At 37.1% G+C, this 16,856-nt stretch overlaps 1 protein-coding gene across 4 annotated transcripts; it reads left to right on the top strand.

Moving 5' to 3' along the window:
- Positions 1-5,937: 5,937 nt before the first annotated feature.
- Positions 5,938-16,560, top strand: LOC140226475 (uncharacterized). 4 transcript variants are annotated; one of them, XR_011900964.1, is made up of 6 exons: positions 5,938-6,221; positions 9,724-9,900; positions 12,972-13,253; positions 13,972-14,039; positions 14,691-14,831; positions 15,539-16,560. XR_011900964.1 is itself a non-coding variant. In XM_072306941.1 (6 exons), exons 1-5 carry the CDS (start codon positions 5,999-6,001, stop codon positions 14,825-14,827), a joined length of 1,107 nt encoding a protein of 368 aa, XP_072163042.1. In that variant the 5' UTR covers positions 5,938-5,998; the 3' UTR covers positions 14,828-14,831; positions 15,539-16,560. The 4 variants fall into 4 exon arrangements, 2 of the variants coding, with proteins under 2 accessions (XP_072163042.1, XP_072163041.1); XR_011900963.1 differs by having other exon boundaries at positions 15,535-16,560; XM_072306941.1 differs by having other exon boundaries at positions 13,972-14,259.
- Positions 16,561-16,856: the final 296 nt, after the last annotated feature.

Genomic DNA, 16,856 nt, shown 5'->3' with positions numbered 1-16,856 from the left:
TGATGTCTTATTTATCCAGGGCAGCCTCTGCAGTGTTATCACTGCTCTACCAGAGGGCCCTGCCATTATTATTACCCTAGCGTTGCCAGGTATACCCATTTATACACCTATGGGTCGAGAGGAACATTGTGGATAAAAACATCTTGTCCAAGGACGTAATCACCGGGCGGGAATCAAACTCGGGTCCTCTTATTGGGAGTCGAGAGTCTTGTCCACTATGCCACATTGCCCCCACATATTATATTAAACAAAAAAAAAGATATTTCCTCTGATATCAGCAATAATAGAATGTTTGCCTTCTACCCTATCAACCTACAATTTGCTTTTTTGCAATTTGCGAGGGATTCTAAAAAGAAAGAATAGGGGACTTTGGTGTAATGCTTGAGACTAAAGGTAGAATTCCTATCATCAATTTGGACGATGCTTTAAGATACAGACACTTTTTTAAAAAGATATTCCTGTTCACAACCCTTATTCTCCCAATCATAATCACAACTGGAAAACTTCTGTATTACCCTAACAACCTTTATGAAAGAACGCCTTTGGGACGATTTTGACTCATCAGCTGTTGGTTTGTTTTATTTCATATCTGTCCGTATAACCGGGGAATACTACACATTATACACTTTGGCATGGCTCGACACTAACTTTTTTGTTTGGTGGCCCGATGGGGCCACCAAAATCCTAAATTTCAAATTTTTGGTGGCCCGAGAGAAAAATTTGGTGTCCCGAAAACAAAAATAATAAAAAACATTAAAAGTCTTTTTTTTTTTTTTAATGAGTCAAATATTTAAGTTTTATGACATTAAGAATTAGAAGTCGGACATAATCATCTACTCATAAATAAACTTCAACAAACTTGCAACACTCACTCTCAGGCACTCATTCAGTCCTTTTTATCCATCCTTTAAACAAATTTAACTGCTAATTTCCGTCGCAAAAAGTTACGAATTTATTGATATACTTTTCAACATATGTTGGTGGCCCGAGGCGGGCCACCAAATTTGCCTTTTTTTTTTTAAATTTGGTGGCCCGACTTACATTTTTGGTGGCCCCGGGCCACCGGGCCACCGTTAGTGTCGAGCCCTGACTTTGGTATGGTACAGAATGTTGTACACCCAAGGCCCGTAACTAGAGGAGGGGGTTCAGGGCGCCCACCCCCCCTCCCGTTTGCCACCAGCCCCCCCAAAAAAAATAAGAAGAAAAGACAAAGTGCGTTCCCTTTGATTAAAAAACAAACAAGAAACCATCATTCTGTGTGAGGCGATTGCAGTGCAGTGGTACCAGAAACAAAACCTGTTTGTTTGTTTGTTTGTTTATTTGCTTGTTTGTTTGTTTGCTTGTCAGGTAATTAAACCCGGAAGTGAGACCAGAGATATTTCTTGCGCCTCAATGTTGAACATAAACTTGAACTGAAATTCTGAAACCTCTAATAAAAACCCTATGTATATTATACGGGCCTATGAGGCCCTACTTTGCAAGTGAACCTGTCAATGTAATGTCACTCCAAAGGGAGAGCGGGGTGAACTTAGTGGAACAAAACTTTTTGATTAATTTTTTCGTATAACTTTTCTGATATTGAGAATGGGACAGTCATGTCTCGGACCCAATGACAAGATGCTAGGCCACATGATGTGTTGTTACTTCTTATTCCTACAAGTCTCATATTTGTGTTATTATCAAATAATTTTAAAGATGTGTGAACTGAATCAATAAATATTGGGTGAATGAAAACGGGTGAATTGGGCCACCCACTGGTAAAAGACAGTGGGATATTATCAAAGTGGGACAAAGAGTAACTAGGCAAGCGATGAACTTATCATGTGAGTGTGTGTGTGTGTGTGTGTTTGTGTGTCTGTATGTTGTTGTTGTTGTTGTTTTAAAGAAAGAAAGAAGAGAGAGAGAGAGGGGAAAAAAATGGGGAATTTATACAAAAATGCCCGGGGCGATACTTATACTTGAGAAACATTATAAAAATTAGAGATATTAATCAAGAATATTAAATATACAATGTGTCCACGAGAGAGCTCAGATCGTTTCAACGAGGGAGCTCATGATGAATACTAATTCACCCATGCACAAAATGTACACTCAAACACATACACACACGCACACACACACACACACCATCACACCTTCAACCACGCACACATACTAGTATCAGGGGTCAACCAAAATGTATACAACATAAAGCACACAGACATTGCTTTGAATTTTGGAATCACTCCTAATTTTTGGCACTGAAGATTTCCACTCTCTCTTCGACTTGAAGCCCGCTGGTATACTCACATCATTAAAACCACCACTATATGTATTTGTACAATATGTCTCCATTGTTTTGCTGCAAAATTACTTTGCTCCATTCATCTGGTTTTTTCCAGTATCTAATAAGTGGTCATATTACTCATCGACGGTCTTGATTTTGGTTACAGCTCGTTATTCCGAAGGTTCGTTATTCCGAAGGCTCTTTATTCCTAAGATTCGTTATTCCGAAGGTTCATTGTTCCGAATTTCATTTTCGGATTAACCAATCTTCGGAATAAAGAACCTTCGAAATAACGCCACAAATTTTCGGATTAACGAACCCTTTTTCAGTATCGGATTAACGAACCTCTAGGTATAGGGAATTTGCATGTTTCGGATTAGCGACCCTTCGGAATAACGAACCTTCGGAACAGCGAACCTTCGGAATAAGGAACAGCACCCCTTGATTTTATCAGCTTTTAGATTATCAGATTTATCTTACCTGAGAAAGAACATGCCAGATGAAAACCATGGATTTCAATAATTAAGTACAGCGTTGAGAAAATACAGCACATCCAGCTGCTGCTTTTCCACCTTTTCCCTTCGAATTTCCATTTTAAAAAATGGAGAAAAAAAAAGAGACACGTGAAGAACAATTTACAATAGAAAAATAGCCACAATTAATACAAAGAAGAAAAAAGAAAAGAATTCATTACATAGACCTCGTGAGAGAAAAACAAAAGGAGTAAAGGGAAGAGAGAAATAACCTGGTGAGATTGTGATCCCTCCCCATCTATCACCGTTTACGTATAATGGATCCCCCCCCCCCCCCCACCCTGCTCGATGGATCCGGAACATTAGTTGAAGCATGTGAAAATTTATTGAATGCTTATATGACCAATGACAATCATTCATTCCAAAATATTGGTCAGCAAGGGAGAGTGGGGCATTAGCTGTGTACATTGGTTTGTTATTTTTGCTGCTGAGGGCAGGGCATTGTCAATATACCTAGCCCCCCTTGACCTCGTATCCCATCCCGGTCAACACCATTGCTGGAAAAAAATAGATCCGCGAAACATGTCATAACATCACATTATGTATCTCTGGTATGTAAAATTTCGGTTTCAAAAGGTACTACATCCAGTTTCGGTTTAAAAGGTAGTACATCCACAAAAATATTTAAAGAAAAAATATTGATTCATTGAAAAACAAATGCATGGACCTGCATATGAGAGTGGTTTTAGTGTTGTATCATTTAGCAGTATAGAAGGGGAAAATATCATTCCAGTCTGAGCTTGCTAAATAAATTATGACAATAAAAAAAATCACGTTTTTCTCAGAACTTGAAATTATTGATGTAGTACCTTTTGAAACAGAACTCTTCATAAATTCTTCTTCTTCTTTTTTTACGATAATGATACAGCTATTTAATTTTCTCTTCTCTTTCTCTCTCTCTCTCTCTCTCTCTCTCTGTATGAGAAAATAATACACATAAAGAGTTCAATAGCAAAACGTATTATATCCATCATGGTCTATCAGAGAAAATTACAATTAAAACTTCTGAAATTAAAGACAATGATAAGCAGTACAGGGATATTTTTATCATAACTTTGAATTAAAGGAAAAGTGGGTTAATGACAATAATGTCCCATTATGCCCCAGTATTGGAACTCACAAGGCCTACACATAGCGTGCTTAGTGTCTGCTAAAGATATATAGCAGTGAATTCAAAAAGCATTTCACACTGAATGCAAAAAAAAAAAACCTACAAAAATAGTGACATGAAAAATTAAACTTGCCAGCAGAGTTGTTGTAGAGCTGTTACCATGTGCTTGTACTCTGATGCCATAGGCCTAATAGGGGACAAGACCTGAAAAAAAAAAATAGGAGGATGGTCGACCTACACTTGCATCCCCCCCCCCTCTAAAATTTCTGTCTGATAATAGCCCTGGGTCTGTTATAAGAGAATGTCGGACGGGGGACGTTTGGGGGGGGGGGGGGATGGGGAGGGTCAGTCATTGTATTTACAATGTTCAACTGTAGAGGGCTCACCCATTTCAACGATCGCATCCGTGATTTGTTATAATCCTAGCACAAAATTTTTTGATCAGTAATTGCAATACTTGGACGCCGTTCTGCTTGCTTTGGCTAAATGGTGAGTGAAGCAAAATTTAAAGTAACATCTGAAGCTATTATTTATGAACACGTGCATGAAAATTGAATGATCTTCGAGGGCTATACTGCTAAGCAATGAAAATTCTCGGGATATGATTTAGTTCTATTCAAACGTTACCTGCTATTGGGTTTGCATGTTTTAGACTACTGTATGTGGTATGGTATGGGCAATCACGCGTAGTGTGTGCAAACAGCATAGTTTTGCGCGCGTAGTGAATGTTGGCGAAAGGATCGGACGCTTGGAGAATGCAATGTTATAATGGGAATGGGCGAAAGAAAACCGGTGGAATAATGTATGTAATAGGCCTAAGTTAGTAGACCAAAGTTGATGGCAGGTTTGGAGATATTATAAGGTTTTGTGAACGTGAGAGTATAAACCATTAGGACTTAAGGTTTGACTGAAATTCTGTAGTGATCATGAGGGTATAGACATGAAATCCATCGAGATCTCGTCAGGGGGAATGTAAAGATCAATCGAGTAGGCCTACGGTTACAGTATTGCAAATATTTAATAGGCTACGCTAGAGAACTGCTCAAATTAGATAAACTCGACTAGGGTGGGTCTACGTAAATTATTACGTTCACAGTTCCAGTTTGTGTGCGGAGTAAAAATTGAAAATTTACAAAAAGCATTTTGAGGAACATCTTCTTTTCGAATTTGGTATGAAACAATACAAAATAAAACAAAGGTAGGTTGTTATGTTGTTTGCAACAAAGAAACTGATTTGACTAATGTTAATTTACACATTAACTTTATACGATGGATACTTCATGTTTATTAATAATAATAATATGCGCAACAGTTACAGGAAAAAAAATGTAGGCCTAATGAATATGTAACGGTAGCCGTTACGCCTGTTTAAAGTTCTCACAATCATTAGGTTTGTGTTAGTGTGTGACATTTGTTTTGTACGGACGAGAAACAATTCGACATCATTTCTGTTTGTTGTTTTAATCTGAATGTATTTTGTTTTACTCATTTCAGGGCCGTGTCAGAATGTTGGAAGTTGACAACTTGGGAATTTGACGTGTTGTTTGTACTGTTAAGAAAGGTCCTCTCATTGTTCGTGTCAGAGGCGTCGTTTACTTTCTAGTTGTCTCAGTTCTCAGAAATGGTTGTGCTTTGTTTGTTTGTTTGCTTGTTTGTTTTTCTGATGTCGTTCCTGTGTCCTGATCTGGTGAGATGTCACTACTCGATATAAACATCGACCTAAAGACCTACGACACGCTCACAACACCAATACTCAGATTATTATGTTTGAATATGAATTTTTTCACACATGAATGATCACACAAGCCTGTAAGGAAATGCACGGCTGTGTGTCTGAAGTCTTGAGTGTTGTGTGCATATTTTACCATGTGTATCAAACCACACTGTAATATGTCTTATCTAACTCATGAGCAATTCAACCTTTGCATGTCATTCACGTGATTTTCATATTACCATTTATCTATCTATTTATCTTTTTATCTCATGTTTATTACAGTGAGGCTGGTTGGTGGATCAACCCAAAATGAAGGCCGAGTTGAGATATCGTGTAACGGGCAGTGGGGCACGGTGTGTGACGTTGACTGGAATATGAGAAACGCGCACGTGGTGTGCAGAGATCTCGGCTACTCATCGGCCTCAGCTAGTTATAGGTCAGCGCACTTTGGGCAGGGATCTGGACCAATCTGGGTTAACTTGGCTCTCTGTGATGGAACGGAAAACTCTCTGGTTCATTGCTTTCGTCTGCCATGGGGATGTCATGCGTCATACTGTACTCACAGTAAAGACGCCGGAGTGAGGTGTGAAGGAGACCGTAAGTTTGATTCATTTATTCACGCATTTCATAATGTACTGAGTAACTCAGGCCAAGTTACAGAAACGAAAATAATAAAATAAAAATCTAAGATGAAAAATGATGATTTAAAATTGAATTAAAGAAGTCTCTCGATCGAGTTTTGTTTCTTTCTTTATCTCTCTCCCTCTCTCTCTCTCTCTCTCTCTTTGCCACTACCACTTCACACAGTGTTGTACGTCAAAATCAATACACAATCTAGCGGGAGGCACAGTGATTGTGTAGTGTAGTTTTGCATCGCCAAGCAAATTGCAAACATGCACAAACTCTCCCTAAATATTTTACAAACGAAAGTCCCTACAACTGAGTCTACAAAGTCTGGTAAAAGTTGAATATTTGCTGTTAATTTTTTTCACTTTTAGACTCATTTAGAAATGACTGTACTTCGCTGCCGTGTACGTGTACACTACCGCACTGCGGCCAACTGTTGGGAGTGCAGCGCAGAGCTTCAATTCAAACCATCAAGTTATTTTAGAATGGGTAAAAGTGTAACCGAAAAAATGAACTTCTACAAGGCTTTTACAATTTCAAATGTGGTTTGGATTACAAAACATTTAGGGCGAGTTTGTAGATGTGTGAATATTATCATAATAAATATGAGGCGAAACGAAACTACAACTTGTACCACATGAATGATCGCCCGGCCCAATGTCGGGCACGAGTCCTGGGGTGGTATTCTGAAAATCTTCCTAAATTTCTTTCTAAATATTGGCCAGAATCCTAAGGCACAAAGTTATGAAGTGCTTAAAAAAGATAAGACCATTATTCTAACACCCGGGTCTGACACTTGATCCCAAGAACTTCTTACTGTAAATTGAGACATCCTTATCCCAGCCCACTGCAGTTTCTGATATCAAAATCAACATTACTAGTCGTCGCTTTTGAAAAAAAGTAACCAGCGCAATGACATTATTATGAAATTCAAGTGACAGCAGGTTAATGACAATTCGTGTTTTAATTTAACTGGAATACCCATGATACAGTCCTAAAACATGAACTTCTTACAAGAAAAGAAGCATTAAAAGAAAATGGCTGACTTTTTGTTTGCTTGTTTGTTTTGTACAAAAGTAAACAAACAGACAACAAGGGTTAGTTCTAGTCAGTGTATACAACACACGTGTGTTAGGCTACGTTGACGGTATGTGGCCGGCTGACCGGCTGGATCCATCCAGCTAGCTACACGATCGACCAGCGGGCCGGCGCCCGAGGGCAGCGCGGCGGCAAACGCTACCAATGTGCCTAGTACATGTATACATACGCCGGCCATTACGCCTGTTCGTTGTGCGTATGTAGGCTTACAGTACAGCGAGTACTGACTGAACGTTCATGGATTCTTTCAGAGAATTTTATGCACTCACATCAATTTGTATAGGAAAGCAAACACCCAACTTGCAGTCTCCATTACTTAGAGTAACAGAAGTAATTACTCACAATGTTATAATTCATACCAGAGAGAATTCTCTGCCTCGCATATTACGTGTTTGTATGAAATGGCGCCCACTACGAAATGTATAATCTTTTCATACTCACACAGCCTTTGAAAGTCTTTATAATGAAGGCGGCAATTCATGGGGGAAACATGGGTAATCTTTCCTCTGTAATGTTGCATCCTTCTGTTTGCTATAGCCGCTGACATGATTCTTTGTATATCTTGCTATATCTTAGAAATAACATTGATTATCATGATAACGTACTTAGTTCAGGTTTAAGGCTTTCGTAATTTATAGTCTTCCTAAAATTATTTTTTAAGTGCATTCTAGAATACAATGAACCAATTTCTTCTTAAAGTCAGAAAAGTGCATATCTTTATAATTCATCCTTATTCTAATATTCTATGTTTCTTCCTGCTTAGTTAAAGAAAGTAGAGAAAGAAAGGTTTTCAGAATATCAATTAAGAAAAAAAAAAATCTTGACATAGGTAGAAAAAATCTTCGTTCTCAGGAAGGTTTTCAGAATACCATCCCCAGTACATAATATTTTAAAACAAAGCCAGCCTGGCTCTAAATAAACCTGTACGAGTTTGTGGAACAACTTGTCCATTCACAACGTAATTGTTGATGCATTCTAAACAGCTAGTAAATAGACACACTGTTATGACAATGCAAAGTGATCATACAATTGTACATTGCGAAACATATGGGAATTTTGGATTTTTTCCCCTTTTTTTTATCTGAGGCTAAGAAAAATAAATATCGAAGATTTTTTTTAATGTTTTCATATGTGATGTGAAAAAAAAATGATGAATACTAACAGCAACAAGAATAACAATAACAACACACCAGAATGACAAAATCAGATGGGCGCTGGGATGAGAAACCTACCTTCTTCTTTTTTTAGGCCTTATATTCATTGAGCATATAAAGGTGACAAATATGTGGGTAGATTATCATACACTAGCACCAGATTATTTTTTGTTTCAACCAACACTTTTGTTACAAGTCGATTTGAGATACTATTTCCTCCTATTTCTTACTTTGAAAACATTTTAGAGCAAATCTCGACAGTTCTGCAGTCATAAGAAAATAATGTTTGTCTTTAGAGACTTGAAGACACACTTGACAGCAATATCTCTTTTTTTATTTTCAAATTATTATAATTTGTCGAAGACACACCTATAAGGAGGTAATGTAACTATAACATTTTTGTACTACGATATATAACCCATTGTTTATGAGTGTCCTTGGTTCTGGCATGGCGCATTGATACATTTTTATTGCGTGATGAAGCGAACCACTATATTGTCTACGCCTATTGAGGTTAAGTTGAAGAAAGCTTCAGCCGCGGCGTCTACCATAGAAGGTCAAGTTGTTTCGTTTGAAACATCTGTCATTATTTTTGGAAGTATAGTTCAGCACTACAAGACTTTGTAAAACCACAAACTAAATCATCCAGGGAACATGGATGTTTATCATAACTTCTTGAATCCATTGCTGTCACACGCACACTTGCCGTAGGTAGCCATCCATGTACTAGTAGACCTACTTCCGTCCTGCTATTCAGGCCTGAAGCTATTTCCATTGACAACCGTCCTAAGACAGGATTGAGAAATACTTGGTTCAGATCAATTTTACGTCATGTATGAAGTCATCTTTATCACTCGTTCTTATAATGGAAGACTTTCTTACTTCTTCTTCTTTTTTTGTTACCGTGCATGACAAAGTTTACATTGTTTATCATGTTCTTCTTTATAATATCGTTGGTGCATATACTTCTGTTCAAGGTACTGTCCTTGTCAGATGAATGAAAGTTAATCTGTAAATGTGTGCCGCTTTGAATCTTTTTTATTCTTTTAATGGAAATCGATAAACTATTGAATTGGATATAATCGAAAGCTCTGTGAAATGAGCAAGGCCCAAACTTCCAATGATAAATGTATACATTTATGTCAAAGATAAATCTTCTGATGTTATTCAGACTCATTCCAGTTCGTTGGTTTTTATTTTTCTTTGTTTCTCGTGTGAAGGAAGCGATAATGCTGTCAACGAGTCTGTTACTTCGGGTCTTGACTACCGTATCAATCGTTATACATACTATAACGTTAGTAGCGAGCTGACGTTCACTCCAACCAAAGCTGACAATGAGGGCGTACTTCAGTGTCGTCTCATCGGCAGTGAACGATCCCGAACCTTGGAAGTTCAACGTAAGTACCACAGGGTACAGCTTTAGTTCAGTATCTGATCTATCGGGACCTGCTTGTAAGGCAAAAGGATGTCGTGCTCCTGTGTAAGGTCCTATTCGAGCATTATAGAAGGCTATTCTGGTTCCTATGCAGACACAAGATGATGATGTCTCGAGATACAATTCATGAGAAGATACGATATGTGTATTCTTACAATACTGTAACCAAAAGTGTGACATTGTACTACAAATTAAATTCCACTATAATGACCTCAGAAAATAAGCTTCATTTTAATGAATAAAGACTTCAGGATTGTACAGAGAGATATACAATGTATTCAGGATTGTACAGAGAGATAGTGCACAATAGAATCTCTGTACAAATTTAAATCAGAAACATTTTATTTTGTGTACATTCCTTTAGGGAAATCCACTGAAAATGCTTGGTGTCCTATGTAACAACCATTACATAGAATAAAATTATTGAAAATAATTTTAAACTCATATCGTTGATCACAAAATATTGTTACACTTGATTTGTTAATAATGTAACTAATGTATTGTGATAACATTGCAGAATTTTACTGTTTGTACTTATGTTAGGCATTTTCCAAATATGCATAAGAACGCGTGTCGCAACGCGCGTCGCGGTTGGACATCAAAGAGAAAGAGGCAAATAGATTCTTCCCAAATATTATATATAATTTATATTCTTTTCTTTCGGATACCTATCCTGGAAAGAAACTCAGGAAAACCATAAAGGCCAGTAAATAGTATTGGAAATGTACAAAATAAAAGATCAAATCTTCATGTGTAACGGTGGTTTCATTGGACACAAAAAAAAAAAAAAATGCTGATCTACTATTGTTAATTTTGACACAAAGATATGAATATTTTGGAACAAAAGTTGCATATTTTTCATCCCCCCATTGAGGTCATTAAAACAGCAAAAATGCATTGATTTCAGAATTCCGATCGACCTTTTCTATAGGATCACTGCGTAACGGTTGTCGCGCGGACACCAAGCGTAACACGCGTTACGCACTGTTTATGATGGCATTTTAGGAATGAACAAGGTTTATAAACATAATCTTTATTCCTCCGCCAACGAAGTGGCCGGAGGCATTATGTTTTCGGGTCGTCCGTCCGTCCGTCCGTACGTCCGTCCCGTTTTGTTTTTGTCGATATCTCAAGAACCGTGAGGTGGTTTCGCATCAAACTTGGTATGAGGGTATATCCTGGGGGGATAATACTATGTTTGAATTTTAGGGTCACGGGGTCAAAGGTCTAAGGTCACAGGTTATTTTGTGAAAAAAGGTTGAAATTTCATGTTTTTCTCCATATCTCGCAAATGGTTCAAGGTATCTTCATGGAACTTTAGTATATATGCATGTACCGATGGGCAGTGATTATCTAGGAAAGTTGGGGGCCATGGGTCAAAGGTCAGGGGGTCAAAGGTCAAGGTCAACTCCTCAAAATATCACTACTTTCCTTATATTTATGCAATGCCTGAAGGATTTTTTTAAAACTTGATGTATGCATGTGTAACCCAAAATATATTTTGTGGGAAGTTTCTTACCAAAAGGTCAATGGTCAAAACGTCAAAGGTCAAGTGAAAGTGCTAAATTGCACTTCTTCCTCCATATCTCAAAAGTAACTCAAGGTATTATCATGAAACTTACATATTTATGCATGTTCTACCTAACAGTGATTCTCTTTGGAACTGTGAGGTCAAAGGTCAAAGGCCAGGTTTAGATAATACTGTTTTACCATTTGATACTGAAATTATACTTGTTCTCAATACCTTGAAAATTACTCAATGCGTAAACTTATAAAAGGGTCAAAAGTCAAGTAAAAATCATCAGTTCCCCCAAATACCTGCACTCTGACGTTTTAATCATTCATCCAATTGAACCTAGTTCTAGGAAAGTGAACATTCAGCACATTTGTGGCAAACCTGTCATTTTAATATTTTGCCAGTTGTGTGAAACTTTCATCACATTGTCAAGACATTGTACTATAGACCTACATTTGTATTAGGACAACCATGCATTATGGCGGAGGCATACACCAGTTGCCGTAGCGACATTTCTAGTTTTTACATGTCATTCCAAATAGGCATGTTCTGGAATAAATAATCAAAAACACTCATAAAAACATATAATGTAGTTGAGTATGATGCATTTGATCTTAGGGGCACTAATCATGTCACAAATTTAGTGTCCTAAAATGGTCAATTTTTAAGGCAAATTGTTCAAAATATACATGAAAAATGTAAGGTTTCATATGATTTTATTTCCAGTATCTTTCATATTTGTGGGCTACATATCCTGAAAGTTTTAAGTCTTAATTATGTTTAATTTTTGAAATAGGGCTAATCAAACGCAATCACCTTAAATCTCTGCAGCATCGTAAAAATACACATATGCACTTAGGGATAGTAATCTTGATCCTTTTACTATAAAAAAGAGAAGAGAAATATCCAAGGGTATTTCTTACAATAAACTCAAACAAAAATTGTGTCAAAAATACGAACGCTGGGAATTAGTATGAAGACACACATGACACCCCCAGTGCACCAAAATAATACTGACTGCTCGTTAGCTGATAAGAAAATTTTGGCATGTATGTGTCATTCTTATGCCTGATAAGCATTATTTGCTCTCATTCGTTTGAAGATATGAAGGGGTCGGTGCAATATAGTGCTAACCCACACTTCTGTCAAAAATGAGTTACATGCATTTTCATAATCCTTATCCTTCACTCTAACCTCCGTGAAAATATCATATTTGAATTCAACCAATAAGATGGTAAAAAATGTACAATGTATGGATTTTCCAAACGTTCAACAGCGATTATCTCAAAATGACAATTTTGTGGGTTAGCACTATATTGCACCGACCCCTTCATATTATATGAACACCTGCCTGTAACATTTTAGTGTGAAGACTCATAACATACTCCTGAAAGAAATTGTGTTAAAGTAAGTCCTACTTTTTTAACATGTCATTTATTTTGTCGATGTTTCTGCCTGAATTGTGAACATTAGAATGAGTTATAATCTGTTTACATTTTATCCTTGTCACGTGACAGACCCTCCAGCAGACAATATCATCTTGATCAAGATCGTCGACAACGAGGACGGACAAGAAACCGATGGCCTCAGGATCATGTGTCACGTCGACCCACGTGACGAGCCGTTTCCACCAATAGAAACTTACGAGATTGCAGTGAATGACGTCATCGAATCAGCTTCAAACTCCCCTTCCTTGATCCTTGAGTCCATTCCGAGAGAATGCGTTGAAATCTCCTGTACCGGTATCAACGACATTGGTAGGACGAACACGACAAAGACTTACTGTCCAAGAAGCGACGGTAAGATGATAAAATTTTCCATAGAATTATTATGTTATGCAAAATCTCTTGAGACCATTGCAAGGAAAAGTCCATTTGAGTTCATACACACATTCTCTCACCAAATCTACATAATAACCACTTTCTCTTACGTATTGTTATATTCGCGAGACAGAAAAGTCGTTTGAAGATTTATCCATCTTTATCATCTACATACACCAGTTCTGTAAAAAAATGATAATGATAAGGGTAGCACCTTTATCGTTGATTCTTCCAAGTTGATTAAGGATACACATTAGTACATGTTGCCGTGTGAAATAAAAAAAAAAAGAACAAAATACAAGAAAAAAAGTTGTGGCACTATAGATTATATTCATTAATTTTTTTTGATATCTTTTTGTTTTTATCCTAAACCTATCGATCAATACGTTTAAATTTCAATCGATCTAATAGCGATAATGCAAGATATTTTCTTTTTTCTTTCAGTAGTTGAAGGTCGCTTGAATGCATAATTGGTTTTCATGGACATTATTTCCATGGCTCATTTTATGATTTATGATCGGGCGGGTATTCTCTTCAGATGCATTGCACCACTTCCCAATATTTGTATTTCTAAATATGTCAGGTACCGCAATTAATCATAAGTAAAAGAAAGAAAGAAAGAAAGAAAGAAAGAAAGAAAGAAACAAGCAAACAAACAAACGACAAAAGACATTATTTCATTTTTTTGCATGTTTAGATCAAGCGCCCCCAGCGAGAAACATCCTCTCCATCGAGACCCAGGAGATCAATGAAGAAGGAAACCAGGTAATTCTCGTTATCACGTGTCATGTTAGTCCCGAGGACCAGCCCGCCCCACACCTTCACACATACACCATCGGAGTCGACAACACCACACTCTCCTCGTCCAACAGTCCCTCGACTCTCTTCAGACCACGCCCACACAAGAAGTGCATCAATGTCACGTGCTCGGGGACAAACGGGATTGGTTGGACCTACACCAGTCTCGAGTACTGCTTGGAGAGAGGTTAATCTACTTTTGACGCAATGATTTCATTCGCCTCTGGGCTTTGATAGAGCAAGCTAAAGACCATAAAAAATGTGTAATATGAAATGATACAACCTGTCGATGATAGCTCCAATTTTGTCTAATGTTGGACTTTCACCTGCATGTTAGATAATGTATTTCATCACTATTCCCGATTATCCAAATCTATATCTTAACATTTTAATAAAATTAATTCAATTTGTTTAAAGAATTGACGTAATTATGTTTCACTCTCATCATATTGAATACATTTTGATTATGTTCTTAAAATGACATTAAATGATGTAGATAAAGTTTATGACAAGACGTGTGTTTAATGATGGTCTGAGCCTTGATCGTTTACCTTCGATTATTCCATTAATTGCTCTTTGTCAAAACATTACGGTCATTATTTTGGTTTGGTCATACAGATCCAACTGCTTGTCTTCATCGAGGAGTTCTTCAGAAGTTGTCGACCACGTACGCCTTGCTTTTAACGGCGTTCTTCATATCGATGACGACCTATGCGATCGCGGTGATGAAAAGAAAGAAAATTATAATCTTCTGAAGAGGTATACTATAGACTTTTTACTCTTCCTTTTCTACTACATTCTCTGCTCGTTTTACCTGTACTTTTTTCTAACTTTTCTTTCTCTTTTTCTACCTTGCCTTCTACACTCCCTTGAAGTGCTTTAAAATCTTGTTACACTTTTACCTCTTTGTCTCAATCTTCTATTTCCCGCTCTTTCCTGGTTTCTTCTATTCATTTTTATTCATCGTTTGGATCTTTGGTGTTTAGCCTTGTTAAAATGTCCCCTATTGCAAATTATAAAATACATGGAAGTAAAAGTAAAGTAGAGCTAAGGGCCGCAGGTTTTATAATTTGAAAGTTTTATTTAATACTGGCTCGCCGTGTGGATGGGAGAAGTGCGTCTCCAGTCTGTACTCAATCTACGTAATCGATTTTTATCATAGTGTACGGAACCAATACCATTTTGAGACAATGACCTTGAAAGTGTTAAACGATTCCCTCAAAAGAATAACGGAGAAAAAAAAATGAACTTTCGACTTCAGTGCAATTTTTGAAACCATTCTATATGGCTTGCTGATAATAATCACAAGTGAAAATAACAACCTATAATCTCCTGAGGTCTTACTTGTATAATCATCTGAACACTAGAAAAATAAATGTATTTTCCTATTTTCAATAATGTGTCTGTCTTCTGTACTAACATTCAAATTGTTTTTACCTCTCTCTCTTCACTTTTCTTTTAGACAGAACACATAAACTTGGATCGTGACCTCAAAGTCATGTTTGCCATTTCGTTCGACAAAGACCATCACCCTCATTGACGGATGTGACAGTATAGAGTGTAGCTCATAGAGTCTTAGATCCTTATTTTACTCGAGATCGGCTGTGACCTAAACATTAACGGATGGAATACGTAAAACCTAATAGCCATTAATGTACAAAGAGGTGGAATCTGGGCAGCAAATTTGACCATTATGTCGTAAAATAATGTTATGGTGCATTTCTTTGCTTTTGTCTGTTTTTTTGTTTTGTTTTGTAGACGTGACCAGTAATCAAACAAAGAAAATTACCTTTCTTTTCTTCATATTGTTCGTTAATCTCAAACTTCACATACAGCATAGCGAGAAAATAATACCTTCACATAAAAATGTGAAATTTGAAAGCAATGAGGTTGTCCAGATAATGAACATAAACAAAATATCTCTCATATTAGAAATATGTATGTGATGCAGACTGCATGTGAACTGATATAGGTAAGAAAATAGAATTGTTATGTTTGTGAGTGAGGATCATTCATCTCGCTTATTTTTGTTTTTGTCAGACCATGTTCTCAGTGCTGAAGGACATAATATTATGAAGGAAGACGTTTCGTCATTCGCACGAGGACAATTGAAACCTTCACAAATAATTTTGCTGGTTTCAAAACAAGGCATGTCTTTGCTTCTACATTTAAAGCATCGGATCAAAGCATGATCAATTTATACTTGAGTGAGAAAAGGATTGCATGATTATCGTTCAGCCTTAATGCTGTAGTGCTTAATGCTCAGATTGTCATTGTAAATGCATTTCACGCAGTAGAGGCTTTCTTTGAAGAATGTAAATTCACGTGAATTAAGCATATTTTGTCTTTTTCATGATTCAAAGTGTCAATTGGTAGTTGCTGTTTTACCTTCGATTTTGTTTTTTCAACAAAGAAAAGAGAGTCTAAACTCGAAATCAGAGTAAGGGACAAAAGGTGGACCGTTTATGTGATTTTATTTGAAAGAACACCATTAAAGATGTATTTTTAATAAAATTGCAGAATAAAACCATGGTTTGAGAGAGAACATTTTTGTATGTATACGAAGGAGGGCGATTGACGGACGTAATGCTTGACTGTTTGTGCATGTGAATGTATAATTATTTGTACCTGCGCTGAAAACCGTTTGATTGCATAATTATGAAGTGAATGACGAATGCTAGCTATTCATGACAGGGGCATTTTTTATGCCTCCGCCACGAAGTGGTGCCGGAGGCATTATGTTTTCGGGTTGTCCGTCCGTCCGTCCGTAGGTACGTCCGTCCG

Source organism: Diadema setosum, chromosome 3 (genome assembly GCF_964275005.1).
Source record: "Diadema setosum chromosome 3, eeDiaSeto1, whole genome shotgun sequence".
NCBI classification, from domain to species: domain Eukaryota; kingdom Metazoa; phylum Echinodermata; class Echinoidea; order Diadematoida; family Diadematidae; genus Diadema; species Diadema setosum.
The sequence above is the reverse complement of the archived record's forward strand: the minus strand, read 5'-3'. Positions and strand labels throughout refer to the sequence as shown.